Source organism: Solanum lycopersicum, chromosome 6 (assembly GCF_036512215.1).
Source record: "Solanum lycopersicum chromosome 6, SLM_r2.1".
NCBI classification, from domain to species: domain Eukaryota; kingdom Viridiplantae; phylum Streptophyta; class Magnoliopsida; order Solanales; family Solanaceae; genus Solanum; species Solanum lycopersicum.
The window spans coordinates 42,941,936-42,960,089 of record NC_090805.1 but is presented as its reverse complement, the minus strand read 5'-3'; the positions used below and the strand labels follow the sequence as shown (position 1 = coordinate 42,960,089).

The following is an 18,154-nucleotide window of genomic DNA, read 5'->3' as shown; positions in this document are numbered from 1 at the left end:
CATTGAGTTGATTCAACTTAATTTAATTAGCTTTTAAACTTAATCAAATTAATTTTTAAAAAGTAAATTTTGACAATTAATTTGTCAATGGAAACAGAAGGAATATTTGTTTAGTAGATTCTGATCAAGCAGGTAAACGAGTATCAAATAAATAACATTGTTTAATGCGGAGTAGTTTTTATTAGTATTTTATATACTTTTGACTCTTCACGTACCAAGTTTGTTACTGTACTAACTCTCCTTTCTTAAAAATAAGCATTATTGCTTTCATCACTTTTTCAAGAATAAATTGGAGTTGTACATTAGAGTATTAAATTAAAGTACCAAACACATGAAGAAATTTATATATGATCTTTCCATACATATGGATATTTTCAACGCAAAATTAGAGTTAGACATAAGTTACGTGAAATTCTCGTTCAAGATAAGATGACGACTGGCTGACTTACATAACGGACAAATACTTTGATTTTGATCGTGCAATTTAAGTCGCAATGAAGGACTATCGTCAATGCGGAACGGACTCCATAATGGATATATATATATAATGAAATTGCGTAAAACAAATATTGCAAATTAACAAGTCATAATCATAATTTAAAAGTACTAAATCATGCTAAAATAAGTTTAATAAGTATTAGTCACATGATTAAATATTAAAGAAAATTAAAATTAGATTATGTATTTCAATTGTTTAAATTAATGTAAAATCAAAGAACAATATTCAATATTATTGTCATTCTTAGTGTTAAATTGATTACCTTTTTGCATTATATTAATTTGGTTTTGATTTAAGTTTTGTTATAATTATCAACACTGTGGACTATAATTTTTATGGAGCCATCCAAAATTCTAAGTTTCAAACTTGAAATAATATATCAAAAGATTTATGAAATAGTATAAGAAATATTTAAAAACTATATCAAAGTAAGTATTTTTATGTGTAAAATAAAATTTTATAATTATATATACATATTGTCGGGTTGGTTCGGTCTCGGATTGTTTTTCTTTAGTTAAAACCAAACCAAACATAGTCGAGCTTTTTTTTCAACACAGAATCAAGTCAAACCAACCACTAGTCGGGGTCTTTTTCAAATTGACTCAATTTGTGGTTTGGTTCGATTTTTAATTCGATTTTATATACCCTGAAAACAGATGAGTTGTATACAAAATTATGAGTTTTTGGGTTAATGAACCTTGTGAAATGATGTAAGCAATTGAACGGATCAGATATGGCCCAAGATTAGGCCCAAATGGGGGCAGCTATGTGCATAGATAGCCGCTTGGAGGATGCTATTTAAGATATAGCCAATGCTACACACTATTTAAATATTTAGCCGCTTCGAAATCAAATGCAGGCATATAATATTGAAGTTGAAAATCAATTATCTAAATATGAAATTTTCAGACATACACATCTAAAATTTTCAAAATAAAGAATCATTATATTTTCAAAAAAAAAAAATCTTATTTTTAACAAGAAGATAGCAAGGATCCAAAGGACAAAAGATGAACACAACAAGTTTATACTACAAAGTAAATTTAACTAAACACACTTGAAGAAAATCGTAGGAGCATGACCATATATCACCAAATTAGGTGAACACTCATAGAATAAAAGTATAATATTTTTGAATTTGGAACTTATTTTGAATGTCAATGATCTATAGCCAAGCATACATATTGTATTGAGCTAATAGAAAAGAAATGAATAATGATCAAAAAAATATTTGAATTATTAATTTTATTTTGTGAGTTTTACGTTTTAATTATCATTTGTTTCTTTTTTTTTACGATCTTATATATCACTATCTATACATTGAAAGTTTGAAACACACATCAACGATCAAATTTTCTCCTTTCTAACTAAGGGATGGCGATAGAAACAATATTATCATTTGAAGGAAAGTTGGTTAATTCATGTCATGAAAATTAAATAGAAAAATATGTTTATAATAATTGAAATGGCATAAAAGGCAAGTGCTAGTTGATATATATATATATATATATATATATATATATATATATATATATATATATAAAGATAATTATATATTTGATATGACAGATTGTGAACTCATTATAGCAGAGAATTTATACTAATCTTTCCCAATGCCCACCAAATAAGTGCTAGTGGGAACATTCATAGGCCCTCTCATGAACTCATTCCTAACACTCAAATCATTACAAATTGTGCTAATTAAAAAACAATAATTGATATATATTTGTTATTTTTCCCATACATAATTGCAAATTAAACAAAAAAGGAAAATGATTTTCATAAATATATTATTCGTATCTTAAATTATTTATCATATTTCTCTTTTGTACGTCACATAAAAACATTAATTCAAACAAATTTTTTGATGTTTTCCTCCTCGTTTATGTCTTAAATTATTATTTTTCTTCATTGATATTTATTTTTATAGATTAAGTTGTTTGTAATCTTTAAGAACAACTACTATTAAGAATAAAGTAGATATAATGTTATCTTAAACTTCTAATATAATATATCAAATAATTTAAAATACTTATTTTAAACAATCACGATAGACAATATGATACGAAGGAAAATAAAAAGTTTGAACTCATTTTTTTCTACTTTTGCCAGCAAGGATGTGGCCTATATATAGTTTCTTTGTGGAATTGTTATTTTCATTTTGGACATAACACATGGCTAAACATTGAGCACTGTTTTAATGATTTGATTAGCTGGTCCTTGGAACAAAAGGTTCTCAACCACTTAATCTATAAACTAAATTTATTGTTTTATTTGTTGATTAAAATAAAGTCGATTATGTCCTATTTCTTTCATTATGACATGCTTCCTCAGAGATATTTTACTTGCCATGGTATTAAAAAAAAATATTAATTTGATTAAATTACCTTTTTACTCTTTGATTTCAATTTAATACTTCCCTTCTCTCTTTTTGCTTGACTAATTTTTTCTTTTTATTTGTTAAATTTTATTTTACTTATTATTTTTGACAAGTTAATAAATGATAACTTTTTTTATTAATTATATTTTTAATTTATTAATATTAACTTAATGTTAATGAATAAAGATATTTGAAATCCTATCAATTAATAGAGATAAAATAATACACTTACTGTAGCAATTGATACTTTTTAATAAATATATCAAATCAAAATTTGACAAGTAAAAAAAAACGGAGAACAACTGTTATTATTTTACCACGTTAATCTCTTTTCACAATTATGGAGGGTAAATGATAATTATTTGAACCAGCAAATTTTAATAAGCATAACAACTAAAATGAATAGTAGTTGAACTATATGAGAAAAATAATAATCAAAGGGCTAGAGTTTAGATGGAACATCTCAAGGACCTAAAAAAATAATAGAATTTGTCTTCATATGTAAAAAAAAATAGTAACATAAATAGTTTTTGAAAAAAAAAAACATATACGTTGTGATGGAACAATTCGAATAAACCCTCCATTCAAATATTAGTCACTTTTGAAATTGAATTATTTTGCATGATTCAAAAATAACGTTACAAAAATAAAAGGAACAATATTTTGCCAGACAATTTAAAGAAAGTATCTATCCAAAGACGTTATCATAGTGAGTTTGAAAATTTCTTTTTGGGACTTGTTACTAGTTCAATAATTCTTTGTGTTTTCCGTTACACATACAAGTAGGGCTATTGTACCAAAAAATATAAGGGGACCTAATCCCAAACGCCAAGAAGTTTATTGTTACGATTGAAGTGGACAAAATTATTTGAATGTCAAGTTAATCCAAAGTACAATGACAAATATTCGATCTAGGGTTAACACATAGGAAATATTCTCAATTTTTAACCTTTAACTAATACATATGTATACTTTTAATCCGTCTACTTGTGATTTTTTACAAATTCAATGGGAGTAGGGGACCCTATATCTATATGCACTAGGGATGGACTCATAGCAAATAGTTGCTCGGGTCTAGGCCTGATATCCTACACTTCGTATTGATAATATCACATGATTTAAGACATGAAACCCAACTCCAAACTTGATCCTTATTTGACTAGAGACTCGGCTTAGACCTTGGACTTGACCCAAACTTAAAATGTTGACTCGAGCCTGATCTAAGTCCTGACTCTCAATTTCGATCATGGACCACACCCTATCCCCAACCCTAATGTGAAACCAACCCTAACTCTCGACCACCTTGATTCAGGATCAATAAATCCTGACCCCGAATCCGACATAAAACCTTACTTCAACCTTAAAACCTGAATTCTAAACCCAATATAAAACCTCTGACCCACGACTCGACTCCACATGAGGCTCAACTATCAATCTTGACTTGAAACCTGATTCTCGATCCTTATAACTTGATTCACATCCCTAACCCTAACGCCCCCGACTCTTCATGACCCAACTCCCCTCCCAAAACCTAGCATTCGATCGGGACCCGATCAAAGTAAAGTCTAGAGTCGGGGTCAGAGTCCACCACGTGTTAGGGTTGGTTAGATGATTCTTGGGTTGGTCTCAAGTTTGAAAAAAGAATTTTAGGTTCGTGTTAAAGGGTGTAGGGGTCCAGGTCTAGTATCGTAGTATTTGCTCAGATTAACCTAAATATTTTTGGAACTAAATTTTCTTCTTACAAACTAGACACTAAAAAATAAGTAATTCATTTTCTTTCTTTTTAAAAAAAAAACAAAAAAAACTTGGAAAACACTTTACTTCTTACCATACACCCCCACCCCGGCCAATATGCCATTATAGCGATCCTCTGGGGCACGACATAGAGAAATACAAAGAACTACTCCCTCCAATTCATATTATATGTTACTTTAACTCAAGTATACCCGTTAATAATTTCACTCATCCTAAAAGTTTTTACTAATTAAATTACCCTAAATTAAATACTGTATCTATATTTCATATGGTTTCTGTTGGGTTTTATTTGCCCTGATTTCTTACCATAAATAGGTTTTCCTTTTAGGAAAAGGTTTTGAATTGACTATTCTTTTTTTTTGGTAGGAAAAGGTTTAGAACTCTATAAATAAAGGCATGTTCCTTCTAACTTAATTAGCATTCACAATGTAGTTTTAAGGGCTTTGAGAGTTTTGGTTAGAGGGAGAATTTGTGAACCTCTCATGTATTCCGAGTGAATTGGTTGAGGTTGTTTCCCTCTATATTTTGTACTCTCATGTTTATAGTGGATTGCTCATCTCTTTTGTGGACGTAGGTCGATTGACCGAACCACGTTAAATCTTTGTGTCTTTTGGTATATTTCTCGTTGTCTTCTTACTCGTGGTCTTTCGAGGTTTGCTTTGCTAGCTTCCGCGTTTACACTTGCTTATTTTCGGGTCCTAACAAGTGGTATCAGAGCCAGATTCAATAATGGAGTCAGGTGTAGTGGTTCGATAATCGATGATTGAACCAAGTTAGAAAGAGGTGTTCATCTTGACGGGTGAAGTTCTAGCCGCAACCTTTTTGACAGTAATGAAGATTTTGTTGGAGAAATTGTTTCAAAAAGGTTCTCTGTGTTGAGACATAAATTTTGTAAAGGAGATTATGGAGAGGAGAAGCAAGTTGTTGAAGATTAAGTAAAGAAGGTGGACAAATTTATTTTGTCAGAAATTCAGGCCAAGGGGGAGATTTGTTGGGTTTTATTTGCCCTGATTTCTTACCATAAATAGGTTTTCCTTTTAGGAAAAGGTTTTGAATTGACTATTCTTTTTTTGGTAGGAAAAGATTTAGAACTCTATAAATAAAGGCATGTTCCTTCTAACTTTATTAGCATTCACAATGTAGTTTTAAGGGCTTTGAGAGTTTTGGTTAGAGGGAGAATTTGTGAACCTCTCATGTATTCCGAGTGAATTGGTTGAGGTTGTTTCCCTCTGTATTTTGTACTCTCATATTTATAGTGGATTGCTCATCTCCTTTATGGACGTAGGTCGATTGACCGAACCACGTTAAATCTTTGTGTCTTTTGGTATATTTCTCGTTGTCTTCTTACTCGTGGTCTTTCGAAGTTTGCTTTGCTAGCTTCCGCGTTTACACCTGCTTATTTTCGGGTCCTAACAGTTTCTTGGTTATGTAAAACCCAACCTTATCTTAAATAAGGGTACATTTACAAAGAAGAAAAAATTAATAACGTAATAAATTACTCATCACTTTAAGTTAAGTATAAAAACTAAAATATCATATAATGTGGAGCAGAAGAGTAAACAATTACTAGATAAGTGTAACGGGCTTAACTACTAAATTAATATTCTGTACTCCTTTTTATTTCTGTTGTTGTCAATTTTAATTTCCTCTTAAATAAAGTAACATATAAAGCTACTAGAAAATTGAATATGTTCATAGTGGTCCTCTGTTGCAATGCATATAGAAAAACATTGCTTTCATAGTAGGTGGAAAATTATTAGCACATTTTAGTGTGGGAATTAAAAATATATCATAAGTTATATAGCTTCTATTCATTGGTGAGTTTGTAGGTGCAGACAGTTGCTTTTATTAATGTTAACAAAAATGGTTCTCAACAAATTAATTTAAGAACTTTACCTAAACGTTATTGGTTCAACTCAGCAATCATACAATAAATTTTAATAAAATAGAGTATTTTACTTTATCTTGATATAACTTTTTTGAACCTAGAGCCTATTGAAAACAACTATGCAGCATAAAATATAATTCCGTATACATCATACACATAAATCACGTTTGTGGATTACGCTAGATGATATGTTGTTATTTATTTAGTTGTTAGAGTAATTTATATAATGAATAACCAGAAGTTTATTGCTATAGTTAATAGTGTTCTTATTATTAAATTCAGAATAATGATTAAAAATCTAAATGAAGCTAATTTTCTATGGAAAATGATGATTCGTAATTGGGTAGCAAACAAGTACGAGTTATAACATATTTAAAATGTGATGCCAAATTATAATTATACGTCTAACAGTATGACTTTCTTTTACATTGTCAAATATATGTAACTTAAATTCATATATAAAATGTAATTAAGCAAAATAAATTTATATACACAAATGTTTACAGTCAAATAGGTAAGATTTAATTAAGGAAATAAAAAATTGAATTTGTCAATATCTTACACTAGTAAACACACAACTTTATATCCAAAAAAAACAAAAAATCACTATCGACATATCCAACAAAAATAATGTATATATTAGGTGCACATTCTTAACTAAAGTGGGAAACAATTAATTACGCTAAGGACAGATTTAATTGTGTCCAAAATCGTCACTCAATCAAAAATAAATGTTGTTGATTTATAGATCTTGTTTTTTTGTACTGTTATAGTAAGACAAAAGTTTAATACATCTTAATGACAGTTTTCTTTTTTGTTGCTTTGTTTTACAATAACAAAGACACGTAAGATACTAACTACAAGAATGTACCATTTTTTTTTCTTAATTACTGTATTAATTTTTTATCTTTTGTTTCAGTCTTATTATCTTGTTTGAATTAGTTCTTAATTAATAGATTTTAGGGACCACATGTGATGCAAAACTTTCTAATTTGACAGGCTAATATGATTTAAAATAACGATTAAATATAAATGTCACTAAGCTACTCGACATTAACTTTTACTATAAGATATTGCGAGAGGTGTAGCTGAGTTCTAAATTTTATTCTCCTTCCATAACATTGAGTTGTTAACAGTTTTTCAAGGCTCACAACAATCACAAGTTAATACATATATTCTTACTTAATTTTCTAATACAAATATACGGTCTACGAAAAAGTTATTGACTTCGTCAGAACTCACGAACCCCCAACTAGCTCCGCCCCTGAATGTTGTGTGCGATATATGGAAATAATATTTCATTCATTTTCTATTTAATACCATAAACAATTTATTTAATTCGTCCGAAAAACAATTAAACGATCATTTATTTCAAATGAGACGGGTAAAACTTATCCGCGCCGGATATGTACATCAAATCAATACATGCATGTCATGACTCATGTATTTAAATTTATAGTTCATTTTACTTCATTAAATCTCGTAATAATGAAAATTGCATTAAGTTAATATAAACGCGGATAAATTTTTTTTTCATTACGACACCTTCCATTTAGAAAAGATTAACTTTTAAAGTCTAATTATTTCTTTTTCTACTTGTTCACGTCCTCACTCGATTTATATATATATGTATTTTTTTCCCTTGAAATATAGTATGATCACATAGATGGAGCATCAATTAAACTTATTATTGAATTTGAAATGGTCAAATGTGCAGTAAAATAGATCGAAATTGAATCTATCAAAGCTTTTATAAAGTTACGACATTTGTTTCAGAGCAATGTTTGGTACAAACACTAACCGTTACAACGGTATAAAAGCTGCTTTCCCAACGGATGTCGACAAAAATGGGACCCTCCTATCACGCCAAAATCTCTTCATCAAACAAAAAACAAATTAACAATAATTATAAAAAAAGAAAAAAAAAAACACAATAGTATACGTAAAAAATTATTCACATCTAGTATTTACATCGATTATAGGCTTATATATAGTACTTCCTTCGTCCGTGTTGTTATCATAATTTTTATTTTTACAGTTAAATTATAAAAATGTTGACTAACATTTTAAGATATATTTTATCATCTTATTAATATGAAAAAAAAATTGTAATTTATAATATTTTTCATATAGTTTTAGAATATCTATTTTTTTAAATTTAAAATATCAAATTAATGTAATCTAATTTAACATTAAAAATTAGTTAAGTTAACTTTCGAAAAACGCAACATGTCAAACAATACGGACCGACAGATAGAGTAATAGTGAAATATCAATTATTTTGTCGAACCTCATAAACGGTGTGAACGTAGGGACCTTCAATTCAGAAGTAGAAGAATTATAGAAGACGTTCGTTACTAAAATTGAAATGATTTAACAACGTTAGTACTTATGAAAAATTACTAATATGATATCTTTTAATAAATAATTACTGGTTTTAATAATATATTATAATTATTACTATTTATAAAAATACATAGATATGCTATGTTAAATATGCAATATGTATTAAAAGTGAATTATGTATGCAATATATATGTATTATAAGTGTTTTTCTAAAAATATATTATGTTTGTTTGGCAAGAAATTGACACATTGTATTATAAATGTATTAAAATGCATGATAAACATATTATCCATCAATAAAACATGTATTATATATGAATTATAAATTGTTCTCCGTGAGATATATAAAAGTTATATTATAAATATATTAAAAATGATCAAGTAAAAAAAATTATTGCTATAGATGATAATTTTTTTATTATAATTTATTTATGTAAGTTTTGTCCGAATTAAAATGTTTTGTTATTATTTGAACTTAAATTCGTAACAGTTTCAATATTATTGTTGAAAACCTTGTGTTTTATTGTATTGTTGTACCTTAGTTTTCTATTATCTTTTAATAATTTGGCGACTAAACTTTCAAGAATTAGAAAAAAAAAAGTTATTTTGACAAATGTTTTAGCGAGAAGGTGTGAAAGGTTGACAATAACAAACCTAAGAAAAAGTAGAGATTAATTGAGGAGGATTTGAGTAAATGTAATTAAATAAGACATTTTAGCTCATCAAAAACATGATTCTAAATAGGAGAACATAGAGATTGAGGATCAGAATAAAAAATTAATTAGTAAATAGTATAGTTGATCTCTTTCTTTTTCGGTGGGAGATAACTTAATTATCTGTTGTTGATTTATATATTTTTTTCGATTATTATTCATAATGTTTTTTATTCTTGTGTATTAAATTTCATACTTTTTTTGAAAAGCACCTTCTTGAGTTGAGAATCTATCAAAAATAATTTCTCTCTATAAAAAAAAAAGAGATAAAAATTCCGCATATGTATTATACTCTTTGAACTCTTTCTCTTGTGGAACTAAATTTGTTGTAATAATCTCTTGTGACCATTTATAATTTGAATTAAAAATATTAAATCAAACCAAATCTCATATGTTATTTTATTTATTTAGTGCATTAAGAGTATAAGCAATCTTTGAACTCTTTCTCTCGTGAAACTAAATTTGTTGTAATAATCTCTTGTGACCATTTATAATTTGAATTAAAAATATTAAATCAAATCAAATCTCATGTGTTATTTTATTTATTTAGTGCATTAAGAGTATAAGCAATATTTGTTGTACTTTGCCTTTTTAAAATTTATTTCTCGATTACTATACTTTATGTTAACACAACAACTGTAGTATGATAAACAAAAATAAAACATTCTATTAGCATATAAAGGAGTAATTGTTTATTAGGCCAAAGAGTAATTATAATTGTTTTTTTAATATAAAATGGGAAAATAAGCCAGCTTAAAATGACGAAAAAGAAGCTTAGTGGAAATCAACGATTGTGTCACAGGCTGTTATTTAGAGCTGATGACAAGGACGGCCAGCAGCTTACACGTGTCAAAATAGCTTTTTTTAATTCATGACAGACATGTCATAATATCCTCTACTGGATCGATTAAGGAATAAAATCTTCTGATTTGAATATGACTGGAGAGATCACTTCTATTTTTCATTCTCATATTTTGTTGTCATTTAATTTCTATTAATATCAAAAATAAAAATACTTTGATTGTTGATATTATTTTGTTGTTATTATTATTCTTTATTTGAATGTTACTGATGTAACGATTTCTCAATTTTGATAACGATTTTTACTATATTAAACGAATTTTATTTATTTCCTTATAATAATTTGTCATTTTAGTTTTAAAATTTAGTTTAATGACTTCGTATTATATGCAGGTAAACTTGCGAGATTTTATTATTGAAGTTCAAATTGAGGCTTTACATTGGTAGGATAGTAACTCTGATGTAATAAAATACAAAAATGTGTCATTTTTACATATTCGATGTTGATTAAAAATTATAATTTTATATCAAAGATAAAAAAAATCTTTTTGATAATTTTAAAACGCTATATTTCTATATTACTTTCATATTTCAACGGATTGATATCAACTTTAAATCTAAAATAACTTAAAGTTTAGTTGGCATTGCTGTTGTGAGAATCCAAATGCATTTTTTTGATAAAAAAATATCTTTTCAAAATATTAATTGTTTGAAATTTTAAGATGTTTATGGGACACTATATTTTTTTTTTTTAACTTTCATATTAGCGTATTGATACCGGCTTTAAATCTAAAACAATTTAGAGCCCTATTAAGATTGTTATTGCAAGTCCACAAGCACTTATTTTGGTAAAAATATTTGTTTAGAAAAATTAAGTGTTTAGCAAATTGATCAAGTTATTTTTAAATAAAAGGAGAAACAATTTTTTTATTGTTAGAAGAAGTAAAAGTTATCTGCATCTTAAAAAAAAGTAGATAATTTTTTTTAAAGACTAATATATTAATTTCATATATTCATATTTGTTAATATTTTAATTATTAATTAATTAGCATATCTCATAAGTTTGGTTAAATTTTATTTAAGATATTTTATCTTTTATTTTTATAAAATACATTTTTATATTTTATTTTATCTTTATATGCTATTATTTAATTTATTATATTTAGTATCGTTTTACACAATTAGAAAAAAAAATAACAACAATATTTTGCAAGATTAGAAAAAAAATAATTAAAGATTTTTACCTTCCAAAAAAGGTTTAAAATTGACTAAAAATTTGAATATGTACGTTTAATTTAATAAAAATAAAAGTTAGAATAAATATTTTAATAGATATTTAAAATAATTTCTCTCTATAATAATATTAATACTAAAAGTATATTAATATTTGCTTTTTTTGTCTCTCAAAAGCATTTTTTACATATTTGTCAAACATAAATTGCTTATGAAAAAACACTATTTAAATGAATCAGCCAAACAGAATTGTTTCATCACAAAATATCTTATTTAGAATTGATATACCCCTTGTTACTAAAGTGAATCATATATACCCCTACTTATAAACAAATGACTTACATATAATCTTTTCCACTAAGGGAAATGATTTTTTTTTTAAAAAAAAAATAATCTCATATGAGTAAATTTAATCCTCGTTAAACATATTTTATTCAACTTTTTTTTTGTTTCAATGACTAATTTAGAATTATTATTTTGACAATCAAATTTATTTATATTTCACTAATATTCTTGTAAAACTTATTGTAGATGAGCAATATTTTTTCTTTGAATACAAAAATCAAACTACAATGTAGCCAAAAAAAAACATTTATATTTATTTTCTTTAAAATAAGGAATAAAAGAAAAAAATAAGAATAAGAATAAGAAACTCAAATAGTTATAATTAAAGAAGTCAAAAAATAATTTATGTATGAAAAAAATTAAAATATACCTTAAACTCTGATAGAAGAATCATACATACCTCTAAATAATTTTTTAAATAAAATTAAAAGTAAAAAATATAAAATTTAAACTAATTTTTTAACTTTCGAATGAATAATATATGTGGGCTCATTTTGTAACAACATGGGTATATGTAAGCCGTTTGTATAACGGTAAGGATATATATGAATCATTTTCATAACGAAGGATATATCAACTCCATATGACAAAGTTGAGGGGTATATCAACCCCTTAAAAAAGTACTTCTGGAAATAATTCGTTTTTAGCAATAATGTTAATATATTCTTAATAGGCAAACATTAAAGGGAAAATATTAAATTAGCTTAACCATAATTCATAAATGAATATGGAAATTTGTATGTTCTTCGTCCTAAACTAATAGTGCTAGTTATTTATGTAAAAATTTAATAATTGACATTTAGCACTTTTTAAGGTCAGAATTTTATTTTACTTGAATATTTTGTATTGATTATTTTAATTTTAGAAATATCAATAAAGTCAAAAATAGTTATTACTAGTAATTTTAAAGTAAATGTAATTATTTTGGAGTTAAAACAATAATTAAAATTGCAAGTAGGGAGTAGATACAAAAGAAAATCCATGGCACAATGATTACATTTGAAACAGCTCTGAAAAAATAAAGTTAGAATTATAGGCTAAATTAGCGGTGTTCGAGGTTGTCGTGGACCCCATTCTTTGTGTGTGTGGGTAACGAGCTGTCATCTCCAACTCCTCGGCAGACTGTTCTGTTCACTTCTTCTTATACATATAAACCCTCACTTCTACCACCATTTTCACCATTACCAACCAATTCTTCTATACATTAATAAAAATCCATTCTTTAAGCCTTTTTCGTTTCTGGGTATCTGAAATCTGATCGGGAAACCAAGAAATGGCTGAGGAAACCAAGAAAATAGCTGAAGAAACCACCCCTGAAGTGGTGGTGTCTGATGTTACAGTGAGGGAGACACCTCAACCTGAGCCGGAAACTTTGCCGGAGTCACCGGAGAAAGATGCTGCTCCGGTCACTGGAGAATCGAAGGTTGAGGATGAAAAGGAGAAGGAACTTGTTGGTGAATCCAATTCGTTTAAGGAAGAAAGTAACAAGGTTGAAGAACTTCCTAATCCTGAACAAAAAGCATTGGCTGAATTCAAACAGATGGTTCAAGAAGCTCTTAACAAGCATGAATTCACTGCCCCTCCTCCTCCGCCGCCGGCAAAGGAAGAGGATGAGAAGAAAGCAGCCGTTCCCGCCGAGGCACCGGAGGCAGAGCCAGTTACAGAGGCCGCAGCGCCGGCGACACCTGATCCAGTGATAGAGACAGAATCGGAACCGGTGGCCGAGAAGAAAGTTGAAACAGAGAAATTGGAGAAAACAGAGGAGAAAGTAACTCCACCGGAAACTGAAGCAACTCCGGCGCCGGCAGCAGAGACACCATCTGAGCCATCGGAGACAGAGAAGGTGGAGGCAGTCGAGGAAATCAAGGAAACCATTGTTGAAGTACCGGCTGCGGTTGCTGTGATGGCCTCCACGGAGGAGCCACCGGCTGCAGAGGCAGAGGAACCGAAAACAGAGCAAACCCCACCAGCAGCACCAGAAGAAGTATCCATATGGGGAATACCCCTTTTAGCAGATGAGAGAAGTGATGTAATCCTTCTCAAGTTTCTGCGAGCGAGAGATTTCAAGGTGAAAGAAGCTTTCACCATGTTGAAAAGTGTTGTCGCATGGAGAAAAGAATTCAAGATTGATGAACTCTTGGATGAGAAAGAATTAGGACAAGGACTTGAAAAAGTTGTTTACAATCACGGAGTAGACAAAGAAGGTCACCCTGTATGTTACAATGCATTTGGTGAGTTCCAAGACAAAGAATTGTACCAAAACACTTTTGCTGATGACAAAGAGAAACTCACCAAATTCCTCAGATGGAGAATTCAATTCATGGAGAAATCCATCAGGAATCTTGATTTTAGCCCTGATGGTATCAACACTTTTGTTCAAGTTCTTGATCTGAAGAATTCACCTGGACTCTTCTTTTACAAGAAAGAACTTCGCCAAGCCACCAATCGTGCCCTTCTATTACTCCAGGATAATTACCCTGAATTTGTTGCCAAGCAGGTACCCTTAAAGCTGTTTTTATATTGTTATATGATGTTGGTATTTAGATATTAACTGGATTTTGATGTTATGGTGTGAAGGTGTTCATCAATGTTCCATGGTGGTACCCAGCTTACTACAGGATGATTAATGCATCTTTCACTACAAGGACCAAGAGCAAGTTTGTTTTTGCTGGTCCTTCAAGATCTGCTGATACTCTATTCAAGTAATTACTCCTAATTTATAACTTATATTTGTTTTGGATTGAGCAAATTCTGATTTGTGATTGTTCATGAAAATTTTAGATACATAGCACCTGAACAAGTACCAGCACAATATGGTGGACTTAGCAAGGAGGGTGAAGAGGAATTCACCACTGCTGAACCAGCCACTGAGGAAATCATTAAGCCAGCTTCTAAACACACCATTGAATTCCCAGTTACTGAGGTATGCTCAAATATTTATTCACACTTTAGTTACATAAATTGTGTAGTTGTCAGATTTGATAGGTGTAAACTTAAGTTATTAGTCAGAAACTTAAGATTAGATGCACCCGTTTAAAAAGAACCTATTTTTATTTACTTAATTATATCTCAAGCGAATAGCATTTCAACTGTGTGTTGATTGTGTGAAAATGTTGGATTTTGCAGAAAAGCACATTGGTTTGGGAAGCAAGAGTGACAGGGTGGGATGTATCATATGGAGCTGAATTTGTGCCTAGTGCTGAAGGTGGCTACACCATTCTCATAGAGAAATCAAGAAAAGTTGGGGCAAATGAATCAGTGATCAGCACTAGCTACAAGGCAAGTGAAGCAGGCAAAGTGGTAATCACAATTGACAACCAAACTTCTAAAAAGAAGAAACTTGTTTACAGGTCCAAGAACAAGATCTCAGATTGCTGAGCCGCCTTTTCTTGTTTCATAGATTTTTCTTTTGGTTGATATCAACTAGTACTATTATTTTGAGCTTTTTGGGGGTATTTATTTATATTTTATTGGGGTTATTTTTTGAGCTATTTTGCTGTTGGATTGTTTTTTTTATTATATGGGGAATATTTATTATATTACAAAGGGGTTGAGATGTGGAGTACAAGTTATTGATACATTTTCTTCTGAAATATTTTGTGTAAATCTAATGCTGCCTCTCATTTTCCTTACATTTTTTTGGTGATGTGAAGCTTAACGTTAGTTAATCCTATACTTATGTTTCCTATATTTTGGTCCACTTTCATAAGTTTTTCATCTTCCTGTTTTTATGTAAAAAAAGTTTATCCCTAATTGTGATATTTTTGAATTAGGGTTTAAAGGGGTTCTAGTAAAATATTACATAAGGATTGTACTCTTTAGGGAGAGACTCTCTTTCTTTCTCAGATTCAAATGCGGGACCGGTAGTAGGGGTCAACGTTTTTGCTGTTACAGAATCCCGTGCTCGAGAGATAGTTCAGACGATAAATATTTTTACTTCCATTCAGACGATAAACACCTTTACTTCCATTCATTGTGAAATTCGAGTGTGTAAGTAAACGAACTTGCAATTGAAAGTGAGAAATGTTAGCAAATTCACAACTTTTCAATACTTAAAATTTGAGCAACGTCAAAATAAATTATTATAATTTGCTCAAGTGGGTCTAAAAGATAAGGCAGTACAATAATTTAGCCCAGAAAAGGTCCAAAATTGTTCCGTAACTTTGGACAGATTCAAAATCGTCTTTTATGTTTAAATTAAAATTAAAAATAGTCTTCCATCTTTTTGCAAACTGCTTTATTTTTATCCTCAAGATATGTGATGTTTCCACTTAGTACTCCAACACACTCAAAATTTAAGGTAATGCTATACTGACAACAACATATATTTAACAACATATATTTCATATTCATATTGAATTCTGACTAAATTTAAACTTACATAAGTGCTCACGAGTTTGATTTTCAATGAATTCTATTATATAAAACATTTCACTCCCTAATTAACTATGTGAAAAACAAAAAAAAAAAGAAGAGAAACTAGACCATGATTTGATGGATGTATATTATATTATATATAATATATCACACTAATTTTTAGCAGTGACTCTGAAAAATAACACACACACACATAAAAGAAGCAGTAGTAAATCTAAATTTTTTAAAAGCATTCTCTTTTCAAAAAGAGGAAAAGATTACACCAAAAAAAAAATTCTGGAAAAATATTGTTACAGCACGTAAAGCAAGTATTTGTATGAATATATTTTTCTCTTGCAACAAAGTAGTACTAGTTGTTCAATTGCTTTAGTTTATTGTTGAACCTGCAAAAAGGGTTGGTATTAAAGTGAGATTCTAATCATTTTACCCACCAACTTTACATTTAGTAACAATAAAAATTAAAGAGTTTTAGGTTCTTCCATCATTATCAATGAGCAGGTGTTTGATGTCTCTCAATTATTTTTCTTTAAAAAAAGTAGTATCATTGGCCCCAACAATAATGTTATTAGAACATTTCATAATCCAAATTAAATTGTTATCTAATCCAAAGACTTTTGTTCGATGATGAAAATTGAAATGTCTTGCCTTTAATTATGCCTAAATATATGCTGATGATACATATCCAAAAAAGGACCGGGATACGAACTCACGATATAGAATATGCTTATCGTGTCATTGCAAAATTTATCTTTTTTGTTTTTAAGAAATTTATACTTTGATCGATCAAATATTAATTATTTTGTACATAACAATCACTGAATCACACCCTCGATATCATCCAATTATGAAGTTATCATTATCATAAATCTACGATAGGAATGTTTATTAATTAGCCATTACATATATGATAAATGTGGTCTGTGTATATTATTTCCTTCATTTACCTTGCTCGTGAGATATCATTAACTATGTTGTTCTTGAGTAGGTGATAACAATTTATATAAAAATACGAGAAGAAATATTCATTGGTGTTGATGAAAATATTTAATGCAAATATTTTTACTTTTTTTTTTAAAAAAAAAAAAAAATATTATTGGTATGAATTATACTAGTGATAAATTGGTGTAAACGTGCAAAGTTATTGTAGATGGGGTTGATTTAATTACATCAAAAAAGAAGAAGAAATGATGGAAGAATAAGAGGGAGAACATGCGAAGGAAAAATCTTCAATTGATAATAAGAAATGCTCCTACTTTTAGTAGACAATTTTGATAAGGTGGCTCCTACATTAATTAATTTTTTATATTAATAAACTATTATATAGACCAAAAAAGAGTTGAGATTAGAGGACCAAAACCTAATTAGTTTACCAGCAATAGTTAGTTATGTTGGAATAATATACAAAAAAAATTGATCTTATCCAAACATTTTATTGATTATTTTGTTCATCTGACATGTATGAGGAATACTTTCATTGACCAATCTTTCAAACTTATCTAGTCCAAATCTTTTTCTGTGTTCACTTTTATTTATTTATTGTTTTAAAATAATATTTTTAACTTTTATTTATTATCTTTATAGAAATATAAAAAAGATATCTTTCATATTTTTATTTTAATTAACACTATTTATTTATTTTTCAAATTATTTTGTAAATCATGAATATTGCACTAGAATTTATGAATTTCCAATTCCGAGGTTTCTGTCCACAAGAATTCAGGACCTTTGACTTCTTAGTTTTCATCGAAACAAAGAACATTGGTTTTCTAATTAACAAGGTTTTGTTGTTAAATAAATATTTCTTCCGTTGATTATTA

The 18,154-nt window shown here is 28.7% G+C and overlaps 1 protein-coding gene across 1 annotated transcript; it reads left to right on the top strand.

The window, feature by feature from the left end:
- Nucleotides 1–13,029: 13,029 nt before the first annotated feature.
- LOC101263525 (patellin-3-like) lies at nt 13,030–15,606 on the top strand. Its single transcript, NM_001322200.1, has 4 exons — nt 13,030–14,457; nt 14,538–14,662; nt 14,742–14,883; nt 15,087–15,606. The coding sequence occupies exons 1-4, from the start codon at nt 13,234–13,236 to the stop codon at nt 15,336–15,338; spliced, it is 1,743 nt and encodes a 580-aa protein (NP_001309129.1). The 5' UTR covers nt 13,030–13,233; the 3' UTR covers nt 15,339–15,606.
- The last annotated feature ends 2,548 nt before the right edge of the window (nt 15,607–18,154 follow it).

Bases quoted from the DNA above. Each gene is read 5' to 3' on its own strand.
- LOC101263525 (NM_001322200.1), top strand. From the start codon at position 13,234: ATGGCTGAGGAAACCAAGAAAATAGCTGAAGAAACCACCCCTGAAGTG. The intron at 14,458-14,537 runs GTACCCTTAAAG...TATGGTGTGAAG, and splicing joins CTGAATTTGTTGCCAAGCAG to GTGTTCATCAATGTTCCATG. The intron at 14,884-15,086 runs GTATGCTCAAAT...TGGATTTTGCAG, and splicing joins TTGAATTCCCAGTTACTGAG to AAAAGCACATTGGTTTGGGA.